At 34.1% G+C, this 16,530-nt stretch overlaps 1 protein-coding gene across 3 annotated transcripts; it reads right to left on the reverse strand.

Moving 5' to 3' along the window:
* Window positions 1-448: 448 nt before the first annotated feature.
* Window positions 449-15,740, reverse strand: LOC132702145 (piercer of microtubule wall 1 protein). Of its 3 annotated transcripts, none has more exons than XM_060670604.1 (4): window positions 15,638-15,740; window positions 11,078-11,213; window positions 7,484-7,718; window positions 449-610 (listed from the first exon to the last, which is right to left on the reverse strand). In XM_060670604.1, exons 3-4 carry the CDS (start codon window positions 7,657-7,659, stop codon window positions 478-480), a joined length of 309 nt encoding a protein of 102 aa, XP_060526587.1. In that variant the 5' UTR covers window positions 7,660-7,718; window positions 11,078-11,213; window positions 15,638-15,740; the 3' UTR covers window positions 449-477. The 3 variants fall into 3 exon arrangements, with proteins under 3 accessions (XP_060526587.1, XP_060526588.1, XP_060526589.1); XM_060670605.1 differs by lacking the exon at window positions 15,638-15,740 and adding an exon at window positions 11,684-11,759; XM_060670606.1 differs by lacking the exon at window positions 11,078-11,213.
* Window positions 15,741-16,530: the final 790 nt, after the last annotated feature.

A 16,530-nucleotide genomic window follows, 5' to 3' on the forward strand; every position in this document is an offset into this window, starting at 1 on the left:
TCAATGAACTGAACGTCACCTTTTTCTGAATTGATTTGCTTTAGTTTATCATTGACTTATTGATTATTGGAAACAAAGACCTTCATTATTATTATTGTTATGTAAGTAAGTTTTATAGTAATATAGGCTCTTCTCTCACATCTTCAAGTTTTGTAGCAACGTCTAGGAACATTTTATATACACTTCTGTAAAAGTAGGCATGAAAGTCGAGCGAAGTTTTATAATATCAGCGTATGACTTTAGAAACAAAGGGTTTATTTGACACCTTGACAGGTCGTAAACTATTAACCGCTTTCAATAATTTGTATTTACCCTTTGCAAATACGAGTTCGTGTATAAAAGCCTTGTTTGCCGCCGGCACTCATTATTACTGGTCGCGCGAAACAACGACGTGTTAGGATATGGAAAAAGAAAACTACATGTAATTAGAAAGACTTTATTTCCAGGAAAGCGATCGATTCTTCTTTAGAAAAGCTATTAACAGGTGGAGGCGTCTAGTCCGGTGTTTAGCGAATAGTTGCGGTACATACCAGCTTTCGCCAAAGTGGCACTGAATTCTTGGGTTTTTGGAAAAAAAGAAGTAGGCACCGTGTGAATGGTGGGAGGGTACCTACAATAAACGATTTAGTGTCGTTCAGGCTACCCCAAAAAAAGCGCTTTCTATAAATTTCACAGAGCATAAATTTACAGAATCTCATCTAATCAGAGATTGAACATATATTTCACTAAATAATTATAAGTACGGGGTATTTATTTAGTTACAAAGTTGCGCTACTCAACAAGCATCTCAAATTACATTATTACACTGTTGTTCAAAATTATGGCACATTCTCGGACTTATTTTGATTATCTAAAGAATATCCCCCAAACGTTGGCATTTAAAGAGAGAAATCTTGGTTCTCATTATAGATTAAGCATTGATGAATGCGTAAGAGGTGTGAATCACTTTACAATGGTTAGAAGATTTATGAAAATCGGAATACACCACGGAAAATCTGGTCAGCTCAGGAAAAGTCAAGAAGAGCACTAGTAGAGAGTTTAGTAATCAGCTCCAAGCTGCTAGGAATATTATGATTTCTGCAGTAGAAGATTAAAACAAACAAGGGATTCTGCTGCATCGCTTCTCCACCGATCATGGATCATAGATCACAATAGAGTCATTTGGTGGTGGATCAAAATTGTTCTGGGCGAGACACAGAGGTGCTTAGTATTCTATTCAATCTTGAACACTTGTTTAGAATCACCTAATGTGTTTTGCACTATCTACAGCACTATTTTTGATTTTTGAATGTTTCGATTACATCCTATAAGGTTTTTAACTTTGACCTTAGTTAAAATCCCTACAGTTTCGACAAAAAAAAATCCTATCGTAGTGATTAAATCTTCGGTATAAGATACAAACTAAAATTTTGAATAAACATTATACCCAGGCTCTCAAATTTTGTCAGTAGCGAAGAAACAAGAACAACACTAAAAGTAAGTAAATTCGATGAAATTCTGCGCAAGAGTGCACGAGACAATATTAGCTATATTTATCTGGATTTAAAGGCAAGTTATTCTCAATACACCATCTATTTAAAATAGTAAGTGTCTTTTGAAGCTTATCACTCTGAGGCTCTAACGTTACGTCTTACTCATCCAGAATATTAATATTAATGAAACAGTTAAATAGCAGTGATACCGGTATTGAGCCTTAGATAAGGATTGTCTCTGAGAATCTTACATATTGTTTCCTGTCTGTAAACATTTATCTAATTGCCTTGTACAAATGAACGTGTTTTTTTATTCTAGTCACTAGATTAAAGTAAACTTTTTCAGATTGAGGAATATGGGTCCTGGAAAAATTCCTAGGAAAAGATTGATTATTGAATTAAATTACGAGTATATTTTAAGGTAGCACCACATATGGGAAATATTATTATTTGTAAGAAAACAAGAAAATTCTTTACTACGCAAATTTAGAATATTTCCCTAAAATGCCGTTCGAAACACTTATTTCGACGGTTTCGCGTCAAGCGACGTGGAAATTGACTTTTATAATGTCGGAGATGCAGGAGCGAGAACACATTTTCCGACAGCTTATAAATAAAAATCTAATATGGGAATTCTCATAAAAATACGAGGTGTATTCAAAAAGTAAGGTCACGTTTGTAATTGGGCGGGCTAAGTACATTTGATCTTCGATATTTTTTTTGTTATGTTGGTACACGTGTCCTTAACATTTGTTCACAGTTTCAGCCAGTTTGCAGGGTCACTTTTTTTGTGAGACAGAAACGTTTGACATGGATCAAAGAATTTGCGAAAAATTTTGTGTAAAAAACAAAATACAGTGCTGCAAAACTACTTTGAGAAAAAAAAATATTTATAAGTGGTACAGGCTGTTCCAAGATGGCCAAGAAAACGCAGACGACAAGCCTCGCTCTGCACGTCCCAGCACGTCGACAACTGATGAAAGCGTTGAAGAAGTGGAACAAATGGTGCTGAATCTCGCAAAATCACTAGAGAGAAGTTTTGGGCATGAAACGTGTAGCAGCAAAATTTGAGCATCGCTTAAGATCTGTTAAACGGCGTCAAAGATGATCCTAATATGCTCAAGAAGGTGAGAACTGGTGACGAATCATCAAAACCCAGTCATCCCAATGGAAGAACTCAGAATCGCCAAGTCCGAGAAAAACACATCTAGTTAAGAGTTTCTACCACAAAGTCATACGGTTGGTTAATAAAGAGTATTACCTAGAAGTTATGCGCCGTTTGCGACAATCAATACGAAAAAAACGTCCGGAATTGTGGGAAAACAATCTATGAATTTGGCATAACAATAATACACCTACTCACTCATCGTTTCTTTTTGGCCATTAATAAAACCACAATCATGCCTCAGCGACCATATTCACCGGGTATGGCCAGCTAGAGGTTTGGAACGATATAGGAGATAGAGAAAAATCGCTGCATGAACTCAAGGCTATACCAGAAAGTGCTTACCAGAAGTGCTTCGAGGAATGGAAAAAAAAGTTACATTTATTTCAATAAATAAATACTTTTTGATAAAACTTAAAAGTCACATTAAGTTTTCAACACGCGGAATTTATGAAATTTATGAGTTTATTTCTACTTCAAAACGGGAAAGAAGAAAAGCAACGGGAACTCTGCTTAGCTTTTGTCATATAATTTGAAAACAAACTAAAAAAACTGTAAACTTCTCGAAGAATTACACCATATGTTAAATTTAAGGATAGAACTCGCCAAATGTATTATGCCAGGATATACATATGCATATTTCATTAATTCATTACTAATTGACGATAATTGAAAAACAAGAATGAAGTTTGATCAATACCTTAACTGTTCTACAACCGTTGTTATTTCTAAAAATACAAATTAAATTGCCGGTTAAAGTAAAGTCGCTCAATAATTCAAATGTTTTCGAGAAACATATAATTATCTGATAGACAGATACTTTTATAACCTTTATTTATTCTGCGTAGTAATTAAATAGCAACATTGTACGGACGAACTAAATAAAAACATAATTTTGGTTGGGGCATTGCTAAGTTAGTCTTTAAAATAATAATTAACATCAGCAATTAATATTGAAACCATTGATGCTAAGTATAAAACTTTTTTTTTCCATTCTTCTAATAAAAAATAAAATTACAAGAATTGAATTTATAGTAATAATATTAATATTAATAATAATAATAATAATAATAATAATAATAATAGCACTTTATTTCCAACAGGTAACCCAATTACAGAAAATATTAAATATAAATCATCCAATATGTATACCAGGGGACTAATCTAAAAAAAAAAGATGGAAAGAAGGAGAAAGAAAAGGATAAGCCTTATTAGTACGGATAACCAAGCGCCAATCGAAGTTGCCGAAGTATGACCTGGAGACCATCATAATATAAATCGCAGTGCGATGATAGTTTGTTGAAGGTAACACACATATTGTAAATAGGGTTTTGAAAATGGCTATTGGGCCTGCGTAACTGCTGCATATGAAAATGTAATTGTTCCAGAAGAAACGGGCAATAGACTCTGTTATGAACTAATTTATAGAGAAATGAAACAGATTGCAAATCTCTGCACAGCCTCAGAGGTAGTACAGCGAATCTTCTCCCCTCCCCTCTCAGGATAATAACCGTCCTCCTTGAACATTAGATACTTTAGTAATCTTCTCTCCACACTCTCAATGGACTGAGTCTTACAATTACATATCAGTTACCATACCAGCGAGCCATTTTAGTAATGTGAGGTATAAAAAAGAACGTCTGGTCAAATAAAGTCCCCAGATTCTTCACAGTGGCAAGTCTAGTCAGGATAGAACCAACCATATTATAAGTAAAGACTATAGGAGTCTTTGTCAGGTGGTAAGAAACTACATTACACTTGCTGATGTTAAGATGCCATTTATTTTTAGTACACCACTGACTGAAAATATTGATGTTGTCCTGGAGAGTCATGCGTGCCGGTTTCAATACATTCATATAGTTTTAGGTCATCCGCCAAGGCAAGCTTGTCGCAGACCATCAAAGATATGAGATCGTCTATAAATATATTGAACAGAAGTGGTCCAAGATTGGAACCTTGAGGCACATTAGAAGTTGGAACAAAAGGAAGTGACCTAAACCCCTCAATCTCAACGATCTGTCGACGGTTCACCAAATGGAACCTCAACATTCGAATCGGAGAACCAAATTTTTGAGATGATTTTTCAATCAGTAAGTGATCATCTATCTGGCCAAACGGCAATAATGTATATATAGAGTGCTGCAAAAAAAATATTTTTTTTAGCTCTTACACTCTCAAATGTTTCTTTTTGATATAAAAAAAATCCTCACCAAAGATTAGCCCTGTAGTTCAAATCTAAGAGGTCGCTATTTTTATTTTAGTTTCCCATTTAATTAACATTGGAAAAATTCTTTTTTCACTAAAATTTAATTTAAACAATTTGTATTGTTAAAGTTGAGTCTTTAAGCTTTCCAAAACTGTATAACAAAGTATAATGTATGAAAATATGGTTGATAGACAGGAATACCAGTAGTTTTCCCAATTTTCATAACATCACGAATAACTTCATCAAAACACTGTCGAATTGTGAGGTTAGAATCTGTATGCTTGTAGAAAAATAATTGTAAAATTTTTCTTATACTCGGTAATTTTCGATTACTTAATTTTCTACATGAAAAACAAACCAAATAAATTTTCTTTTAAGCTGGTACATAATTATGGAAATGCAGATATTTTGAATTTGTTTTACATATATGGTAAGTGTCAAAGAATTGTTTCAACATGTGCAGAAGATTGAAAATTGAAAATAATTGAAGGAAATTTCCAAAACCCGTTACACCAAGATTTTAGCATATTTCCACGCATTTCCACATGCGTCTATTTCGAACGCTAAAGATGTTTTATTCATATCTTATTCGTCCATTCAACGGATACTGAAGAAACAATATGCATAAATACAAAATAATTACATTGCAATCTCTTCTTCCTCGTGATGCACCATTATACGCAGAGTTTTGTAAGATGATGTTAGTTAGAATACAAGATTGTTTGATGATGTATAATAGAATAGACGTTACAGATTTTTTAGACAATATGCCATAGCGTTACATCGCAGATTTTTGTTATAAACTTGATGGAGCTCGTGCTCATTGCACAAATAGAGTAAGTCAAGAACTTGAAATCATGTTAGAAAACAGATGGATAAGGCCTATCTTTGGGGCGCTATTAAAGAAAGGGTGTATAAGACACCAGTTGCAACAATAGAAAATTTGGAACCCTGTGTCGGACAAGCTTTTCAACAACTAGATCCACAAGAAATTCAAAGGGCAACAGTTTCCCATGTTTTGATGTCTTGGAGTAAACGGAGGTAATTTCAAGCATAATATCTAGTTGTATGTAATTAGTAATTAGTCTTTAACATTAGTGTTGTGTATAACAGTTACCATGAATATCAAAATTTTGCAAATGTATTTCCTTCCAGTTTCACTGTAACAATTACTCTTTTGAACACGCCAATAACGGAATATGCGGCTTGTTTGTGTCAAAGGTAATTTTGTTTACCAAAAATGTCACTATGGCCGTCCAGATGAAATGTGATGTCTTGAATTCGCTTTAATCGCAATATTTTGCTTCTTTGCTTATAACTCCAAACCCAATGACGATAGATATATAACATAGTTTGCTACTTTTAGATAACAAATTAGTTGCTGATTTACGTGCCAATATAATATATGGGGTGTTCTATTTAAAATTCTCAGTCAAATTGATTTTTATATTTTTCCAATTTCCAATCAATTTTCATATTATGTTGAGATAAAGCAATTTATTAGGGAACCGCAACCAAAAATTGGAGTGTTTAGCTGTACGTGTTGCGAAAAAAAAAATTATTTTATATCGGGTTGTTTCTTGCCAAATTTCTTAAAAAGTATTTTTAATCGCCTAAAATGTTCAAGATAAGTATGTATGGTACATGTTACATAAAAAAGTTTCAGAATGTTGCGCATAATCTAAAACTGCAATAATATACCGGGAATTCCATTAAAAAACGAAAGTTGATATACGTTACGTAACCACACTACAAAATATTTTACATATTCGCCTACAGAAGTAACCAACATACCGTAAGTAATTCTGTATAAACGTCTAATAGGACACTCACCCTGTAGATTTACTTTATGGAAATGCTGGAAAATAATAAATCATAATTTTATAATAACATATCACGTGATGATTTATGAGACTGTATTGTAATCTTTTAAAGTGTTTGCTCATTGCTCCCTAAATGGATTTTACCTGTACGGTATTGTATTAAATAAATAAATAAATCACTCATTATCCCCTGTAACTTGATCTCTCAGAAGAATTACAATTGCACAATTGTAAAGCAGAGTCGCAGCTGAGGAAAAACGAAAAACTGACACATCGATGAAATTTTCAGGTGCATTGACCAAAACCAAACCCACAAAAACGAATCGAGGGAGAGTGTATCTATGAAACCGTATATTGTAGAGATCAAACGTCCCCTTTACACATGCGTTGAGGTCTAGGATAGCATGTTCTGTCAACATAAAATAGTCTAAGAGCCTCAGACCAGAGAGCTTCACTGGAAGGAGCTGAAATTTAAGCAATGACAAATTGACAACCACAATATCAAGCGAACCAGTCCTGATGCCCTTAGCGGACAACTTCAAGGTTGAATGGACACAATTCGGTCGCGAATGAACAGCTAAACTAATATGTAAGTGCCAAAGGAAGGTCATCGAGGTTCTTGTAGGTTCAACACTAAAACATTATCTCCCACATTTTAACAAGCTTTACAAACAGCACCAAACAAAATTGTTTTTTTTTATTTAAGCAAATTGTACTTCACAGCTGCGAACGGTTTTGGTCCGTTTTGACTAGATGTTGGTATGCGTCTTTTTGATAAACAAATAGATAAATAAAAAAAGTTTGTGAAAGTACTCACCTCCCGTAATCGCTGGAGGTCGTTCTGTAAAAAGGATGCTCCTGTGGTTTTTGAATTCCGTAACCGTAGAACCAGCTTGGATATTCGAACCGTTTTGGTAAGTCGCTAGTCCTGTAAAATTGGGAGGTCTCCAAGTGATGGACCGGTCTACCCTCCCGGTCCGGACAATCGACCATGGTGATATTGTTTGTTTGTTTAGTAAATTTAACCCGACGGTAGCCCAAACGTCGCACGTCTAGAATCCGGGAAATTATTGAACAAACGCATCCATGGAAACGCGAGTTTGCTATTAATGAAAACCTGTTCGAGATATTCATTCGGAAATAGTGAACAGTATGTTGAATTCTTGAAATTTACCACCGACAATGTATTGTAGTAAAAATGTAAACAATAAAATTTAATAATTGCTAAGATTGTACTGTGGAGTATGTACACATCCTTTTGTGGATGAAGATGTTGCTCCACATCCACTACATGCCCCAAAAAACTGATCCATGTTGGACTGGTGATAAGCGTTATGGTAATTTTGGGAGAGCAGATTTTGTGGGAATTTTAATGTCATTCATAGCTGAGATAGGGAAGAAGTGAAAGCAGCTGTGGCTAAGTGACTAACTGTACATTTTTAAAATCAAAAATGAAAATGATGTTATGTCTGCATATAAAATATATCTTGTTTGTAAAGAGATCATTTGATATCTGTTTATTTGCTAGTGATAATAATGTGGATTTCCCAACTTTCTTCAGCTCTTACCAATTCTAGAAAATTATGTTATTACTTCAACAACACGGTTAAAAAATAAGAAAACTTCATGCCACGATCACTTTCCCCGCTATATTTTAAAGGGTTATTGTCGTAATGTTTAATCTAGGAATAGTATTTAAAATGTCCCCAGAAAATTAAAAATAGCTACAATTGCCAAATTTTAGAATTAAGAGTAGGAAATCTCATAGATATTACAGAATTTAGAGACTTCGAAAAGCCTGGTGGCCTTGTGTCTCCTATTGCAGTCTTACTTAACAAACATAATGCTCTAAGTCCTACTTTAATAGAATTATTCCAATTCATTTACTGTTACATCTGGGGTGCCACATTTAGACCCACTATTATTTGTGTTATTTATAAATGACGTACAACCAAGCATCAACCATTCAAATATATCCACATATCTTACTGTATGCAGATGACATGAAAATATACAGAAAAATAGAGGCTGAAAATGAATGCAGGAAATTTATTAGTGTGGCCAAAAGATTATTGTTGGATGTTATTGACAAAAAGTGCAACCCCATATCATTTACATACGTAAAAAGAACACTTAAATTGGTTACATTGGCCTTGCAATGGATACGAAACTAACTTTCAATGAACATGTTATAAAAAATTGTTAATTAGAAATGCGTAAAAAATCAAATCGGGAACAACTCCGAAAATTCTTTATTCCATGCTAGTACAATCTGCAATGAAAAATTGAAAAGATTTTTTTTTATTTGCCAACTACATTCTAATAAGAGAACCGCACAGCAAAAAGCGTCATGACAAAATTACTGCATCATTCTACCATCATTAATAATTGCCTTTGACATTACAACATTGAGATCGGTATTCCAAATAAAACACATTTAGAAGCACATCTGGAACTAAATATCAGTTGAAATACTTAGTCGTGAAAAAGGTTAAATTTTACATTCAATATCAAAACAAAAAAACAGAAAAATAGTAAAAGTAAAATAGAAAAAACATTTATATGCATAATTATTTTAACTGAACGATTTCCTGCACCTCAAACTTTTAACGCATGTTGCAAGTAGCAGTAGTTAGATTTCAATTAGATTCATTTTGGTCCTGTAAGTTCAACTAAAATAAATAAAGAGAAGCATGATTTCAGCCCAAACAGCAAGGATATTGTATGCCTCAACGATGCAAAGCAAGTACTGACATATTTTTTCATTTAACAATACTTTTTCTACATTAAAGGCACCTAATCCAAACGCAAACATTTATTTTTGTTTCATCGAGGAATATTTGCACGTCAATACCTATAAGTTGTTGTTTACTTCAATGAAACGTGGTTCAATCACTAAAGAGTATCTGACGATAAAAAAATTGGATTTAAGTTGAATATTTCCATCACAGTTCCATAAAATTGTAGTCAGCGGTCGGGATCATATTCGTTCAGACCAAGATAATTCTGATGAACTTTTATTGAAGATTAAAAACAGCAACACAACCGAGATTTCGCACAAGATTTTAAAAAGATCGGGAGCCATTAATTGAATCCTAATTTGTTTTTCAGGAATGAAGCTCCAAGAGTTGTGACAGTCTTATAGATACTAGAAAAAAAAGGATAAAACGCGTCACAGATATCTGCTTCCAGAAGAAGTTTGTTATTTGTTTAATGTAAAATATCCATCGTTCAGCATGGCCATACCATACGAGCTGCCTTCGCTGTACCTCCTCAAGAATTGTTTTGTTAACCTGCGTAATCTCTCTGATTGGGCGTATCTGGAAATGTTCCAAAAAGCACCTGTTCATAAGCGTGGCATTAAGATTGATATTACAAGCTAGTGACCCATATCAACTCTTTTTACCTGGGGCTGAGGCAATTATAACAAAGGAATGATTTTGTAAATTGCGACATTAGTACGTCATGTTAGAGTAACTTGTTATAGAATAAATAATGAATAAATAAATTAAAAGTGGTGGTCCTGTCTCCATATACAATAAAAATTAAAATTGAAATTCTCTGGGTTTTATCTAGATGCGCCTTGTTCATTTTCTTTACTGACAGTAATTGTGACAATTTAGGAACTTATTTTTATATTCTTTTGCTCATAAAAAGTAATGGTTTGCTTCATGAAATTTCCAATTAAAAAACTTGGCATCTACATTTACTGTTTGCCCCACTCCGTATATTTTTTGTTTAATCATAATAACAATACACGATTTTTATTACAGATCATAGCATGACAAACATACAATACAATGAATTTGGGGCTTATTTTAGCCGGCGAATGTATAATATTTGCAGTTCGAATGATTAAGACGCGTTGATTCGAATTTTTTGACTACAAGTGAAGAAAGTTATATTTTTTTCTACCATGGTCTTAAGTTGAACTGTGTTAGTTCACAGAAGTTATCAAGCAATAAACATGGGTGAATAGCGACATAAAAGGTTAAACTTTCAGTTTGTCAGCTGTGATCCTGTTTAGTAGCTCCTTATCCTAATGAACTTCTGAACCGTAAAGGATTGTCCTATAGATATGATTTTTGTGTATCGAGGAGCAACTCGTCCAGTTTTGTGAGGATATCTCTGTAAAGAGAATGCTAATGCAAATGAACCAAAAAATAGACGTTCTGTAATCTAACTTCGGATACTTTAAAGGAACACAAACTAGCCTCCAGAATTCCAATGAGTTTCTTTTGAATAAGATCGATGATATTAATAGAAAATTTATAAAAACAGAGGAAATAGTCAAGGACATCTCAAAAATCGATTTAAAAGTCATAGATTGCACTAAACAAGTCGCAGAGTTAAAATCTATTTTTAATGCCGTCTGGGTATAGTGTCCCAGAAAAATAATGTGGTACTTTACCTTTGGTGATGAAACTCGATTTTTAAAGCTGTCAATAGGCAAGAGGATACATTCCGGTCATATAAAAGAGTTGTCCACATTAATCCGGAAAATAGATCTCCGCGTTCGGTGATTAGGATATTGTCATTTCTGCTTGCTGAAAAAAGGAAGGCCTAAAATTAAATGAAACTGGAATGTCCCAGAGAGATACAGCTTTATACATCAATGACTATTGACCTCCGCAGATTAAATTGTTGCTTAAGAATATCCGAGATTTTTGCAAGACTAGTCTAGGCGCCAAGTGCTGGAAGTAGCATAGTAGTGCCGGTTCTGTCACTTTTGGCGGCAAAAATTAGAATTTTCGTGAATATCCGTGTGTGTTCGGATATGTTCGGGTATGTTCGGGCATGTTCATATATGTATGGGTATATTCGATTGTGTTCGGGTGTGTTCGGATATGTTCGGGTATGTTCGAGTATGTTCGGCTGTGTTCGGATATGTTCGGGTATGTTCGGGTGTGTTTCAGGACTTTTGTGTAATGGAAGATGGTAACATATTGAAAATGTCTAATTGGTTGAAACTAGTCTTTCGTCTCTGTCCCGTCATATTAGATAATCGATTGCTTACGTCATGCTTACACATTCACATATGGAAATATCAACGTCGATTTGCATTTCCCCCTCCTCTCAATTTGTTGGCATGGCGAATCAACATTTGCAATTCTAGGCCAATCAGTTTTTAAAACGTTGGGCAGGAAAGTTTCTTTAATATCACTTTTAACATAAATAATATTCACTTCTTCATCAACAACACTCATCTGTGGTATATGCTGGACTTCTTCCTGTTCACCTTTTTCATAACTATATCGCAGATGATGATGATGAAGCTTCTCCAAATATTCTATTTGTTTTCTGTAACACTTTTTCAAATCGTTGAAATGTTTAAAGAGTTTGAAAAGATAATGTTTCAGTTCGTTAGCACGCACTATTGTTAATTCTTTGACAATAAATACTCTGCAAATCTACACAACACAATTTCATTCTAACTCTGTCTGAAGTCAATTAGAACTGCAATAAATAATTCTAGGCTCATATATTATCTAAGGCACATTTTGTTTATGTATACAACTGTTGTGAGCATTACTGCAAACCAACGTAATGTTTGTTACCATTTTTTCTCAATACTTTTTCAACTAAATATACCCCAGGATGTTTTACTTTCTGTATTTCAAATTCATAAAAACCGCCTGAAGTATCTTCACCTTTGTCATCATGCAGCAAATATGTTGTTGGATTTGCAAGCTTCACAAATGATTGTAATATAGACATTAATAACAAAATCACAATAAGGAAAATATAATCCGAAAACATACTTAAAAAATAGTCATTTATCTATGTCATTTATGATACGAATTTGATAAAGTTTTTTTTTGTCACAAATAATGGCTCTTAAAATTAAATACCAGAATGTAGGTGAGATGGGGACAAAACTGTAAAAATTTTATTTATCTACTTTAAGTGATCGAGTGGATATTCCGATTCTGAATTTATTGACACTGACTGTTATGAAGTTTATTGGTTGGATCGAAACTTGCGATTATCAAACAAGAGAGATGGTGGAGGCATTTTATAGATGAGGCGAAAAAAATTGACTCGGTGGACCATTTTAATTGGGACTGCGATGGAATTTGCCAAGTTCTATAGATGGAAATAAAAGTTGCATCGTATATACCCATCTTGATATGTTGCATTTACGTACCTCCTGAAGCAAGTGTTGAAAATCTCACTGCGCAAGTAAATAAAGTGTCTAGGATTATGCAAGTGGGTTTTACAAAATAGTGTGTTATTGTGGGGGATTATAATGCATCAATAATAATGTGGGTATCTGACTGCATAGAGAGTTGTTATGTACCCTCAGATATATCTGGTTCATGCTGTTCATACTGATAGATTCTTTAAATTTGATTAATTTTGATCAACTTACTGGCGTATCCAATGACAATGTTGGTTTCTTGGACTTTGTCTTTAGTAACTTTAAAAATGTCACTGTGACAAGGTCTCCGAATCCTTTCGTGAGGGAAAGAGTCACTCAACAACAAACACTAAAATCCTTTAAGACAAAAACGAATTTTGAAGAACCTAAATATAGATATGTCAATTATGATGTAATAAGTAGCGACATAAAAGCTTAAACAGTGTCGTGATATCTTTTAGAAGATGGTGTGCAAAATTTTTACAAATAATGTTCACAAGAAATAAACTAACAAGTATCCGATATGCTATGTCTCAAGCACTGAAAAAAGCAGAAGTGTAATCTACACCAAAGATATAAAAGATACCACATTCCTAGTGATTATGTCACTTTTTCTGAACTACGGAAGAGAGTTTGGCCATCATAAGTGTGGATTATAAAAATTACGTCAAAAATACAGAGAACAATTTTAAAAATAAGGCAAAAAAGTCATTTTGGGGTTTAGTAGGCATTAGGAGGAAAGCAGTAACGTGCCAAAATCTCTAATGTACCAGAACAGCACTTACAATACGGACGCGAATATGTGTGTGGCGTTTTCGGTTTTTTTTCTAGTGTTTAGGAGGCAGAAACAACTCCAACCAAAACTAGATAAAAATGAAGGCCCTAGGCCAGACAAAATGAACCCGGTCTTTCTTAACCCGTTATTGGCCGAATTTTGAGAATTGAAAATGCCTGTTATGCCCGAGTTTTGCAAATCTTTTGAAAAATAAAATTTTTGAAAAAATTGTTTTTTGCCTTTTCAAGTGTTTTTCCTATAAAAAAAATTGATGTTCCAATTTTGGAACACCGGGAATGAATGGGTACAGTAAAACCAAAACAAATATTAAATAAATCATTTTAATTAAATTCAAAAAAACATGTAACTAAGCATCAGGAACATGAGAAGTTTTAAAACAAGCGTCATGTAAGTTGATATCACACTTCTCACACATTTTAGTTGAGTTTTTATGGCAAAGGGCGCACCTTTTCTGTTTTTTAGCTGGAATAATCCGAACTGACAGTTAAAACTGGACCATTGTCATTCCATAGTGTTACCGTTATTTGGCTATTTATATCTGTGCAAAAATCAAGGCTACCCCGTTGGCATTTTTTCAGTTGCAGCAAGTTATCACGCAAAGGACAATTCTCCAACCTGTTTGCGTTAATTTTTCCCGTATATCCTATTCCCTTTCTTTTTAGGAAATCTACCAATTTCAGAAATGAAAAATATCTGTCGCCATATTTTTTGAAAGGTAGATTTTTTGGTAGATTTTCTAAAAGAGTCGTTACCGCAGATCCTCCTATGCCTAGTTCCATGTATCGCCTTCTGGCTTGTTTCCCTTGATATGGAAGAAATTGAATTAGGTATCCAGATTTTTCACACAATGACCATATCTTGTAACCGTACCTAATGGGTTTTCCTTTTGTATATTGTTTTGTCCCGTGCCTTCCAAAGGGACCATACTTTCATCGACACAAAATTCCTCGTTGACAGGAGCATGGGATAAATATCTTTCATTTAGCATATTGAAAAGTGGTTGTAACTTGGCAAATTTATTATTCGGCTCTATATTATTATTATCAGCACAATGTGTAAATTTTTTCATAGTCTCAAATCTATTCCTGCGCATTGCGTTAGCTACTAATGGATTGTATGTATCAGTATCAACTTCCCAAAGCATACGCCATCTTGGAATTTGTAAATGACCTGATAAATATAAAATTGGAATGAAACATGTAATTTCTCCTCTATCAGTACTAAAATGACTATCGCCTTTTTGCCTAGCCTAGCATAGCATACAATTCAAACATTTCTACCAATTAAGTAGATATTTGTTCATCAAAAAATGATCCCAAAACAGGCAATAGCCTCTGAAAAATTGATATGTGTATCGGGTTCTATGGCAGAAACAAAATCGGGAGAGGAGGGACTGAATTCAATTTTTTTCCAAGATCTCTCTAAATTTGACTCCATTGTATTCATATTATTTCGTGTAATTAGCCGTGCTAAAGGTATATTTTCGCTATCATCACTTTCATTTCCGTCAGATAGTTCGGGAGAACGCTCGGGAGAACGAAATTCATAATTTGCAATACCTGAGGTTCCTGCCTGTTGAATGATTGAAAAGCTGTCGTTATTTTCCTCTAGTTCATAATCTCCAACGGAAACTACTCCATTGATATTTTTTATTGTTGCCCAAGCATCTGATTGTATTTGACGTCCACTAAGGTGATTTACATAGGCAGTAGGGGACTCATCATCATCATCGTCTTCTTCTGATTCTAATCCGTCATTTCGGGGAGTAATAAACACATCTGCTTGCCAAAAATCCTCAGTTTAAACCAAATCAATTAGTTCATGAGTCATATAATACTTCAAATAAAAATTAAAAATGACGTACCCATTTGGGCCCGGTGTTCCAATATATGAACAAATCAAATATGTCAAAATAATCTAGTGAATTTTTATTATATATTCAAAAGCATGAAAAAAGTGTTAAACCATATTGCATGCAAGCCTTTTTTCAAATATAATAATTTTCATACGAATATTACAACAATTATACTTACTTTTTTGATGTCATATTGAGAGATTCCAAAAAAATATACAAAATTGCGAAAAAAACGGAGTAAATGTCACACTGATGCACAGTGCAGCGGTTCTTACGCTGGCTACAACGCTACTAAATCGATTGAGTCGGCGCAGCGGCCTCCCCGAAGGCGCCATTTGAACGGGTGGGGGGAAAACGTAGTTGTTCCAATATTGGAACACCAGGTCAATATTAACATTTCCAATATTGGAACATCGGGAAAAAACAGGTTAAATCTTTTAGGGAATCTCTGCTGCTGTAGCTATTTTAAAAATAAAATTTCATTACAAGGGTACTTCCCGACTATTTGGAAATGTGTTTATGAGTGTGGCAGTAAGATTGATATAATCTTTCTATTCCAGGTCAAATGCTTGAGACAATTATAACAGAGGAGTTATTTTTTAAACTTAAGTACGTTCTTGGTGAAACGCAACATGGCTTTTTTAGGAGTAGGTCTGTCGCTACTAATCTCTCAGATTATAGAATGCAATTTGTCCAGGGCATTCAATAAAGTACATCATCCCGCAATGTTAGTTACAACACTCTTCAATCATACATTAGTTTTAGGACACAGTTTGTTGAGTTAAATGGAACTAAATCTAAATCTATTGATATCATATCTGGCATACGTCAGAGATCGCGCTTGGTACCTATTCTGTTTTCTTTGTTCATAGCGGACGCTGGTAAATGTTTTCAAATATTATTTCATTTACTGATGACTAAAAGGTGTATGCACCTGTCAGAAGCATCGACGACTGTCGCAAGTTTCAGGAGGATCTTGATAGGTTTTGTGACTACTGGTTAGGAAATGGACTGTTTTTTAATATTGACAAATGTTACTGATATAGCTTTTGATTATAAATTCAATGGAGG

Source organism: Cylas formicarius, unplaced genomic scaffold (genome assembly GCF_029955315.1).
Source record: "Cylas formicarius isolate icCylForm1 unplaced genomic scaffold, icCylForm1.1 PGA_scaffold_5__7_contigs__length_24384050, whole genome shotgun sequence".
Lineage (NCBI taxonomy): Eukaryota > Metazoa > Arthropoda > Insecta > Coleoptera > Brentidae > Cylas > Cylas formicarius.

Excerpts from the sequence above, each read along its gene's own strand:
- LOC132702145 (XM_060670606.1), bottom strand. The coding sequence starts at position 7,659 with ATGGTCGATTGTCCGGACCGGGAGGGTAGACCGGTCCATCACTTGGAG. Across the intron at positions 611-7,483 it reads ACCTCCAGCGATTACGGGAG|GTACCCTCCCACCATTCACA; the intron begins GTGAGTACTTTC and ends CGTTTATTGTAG.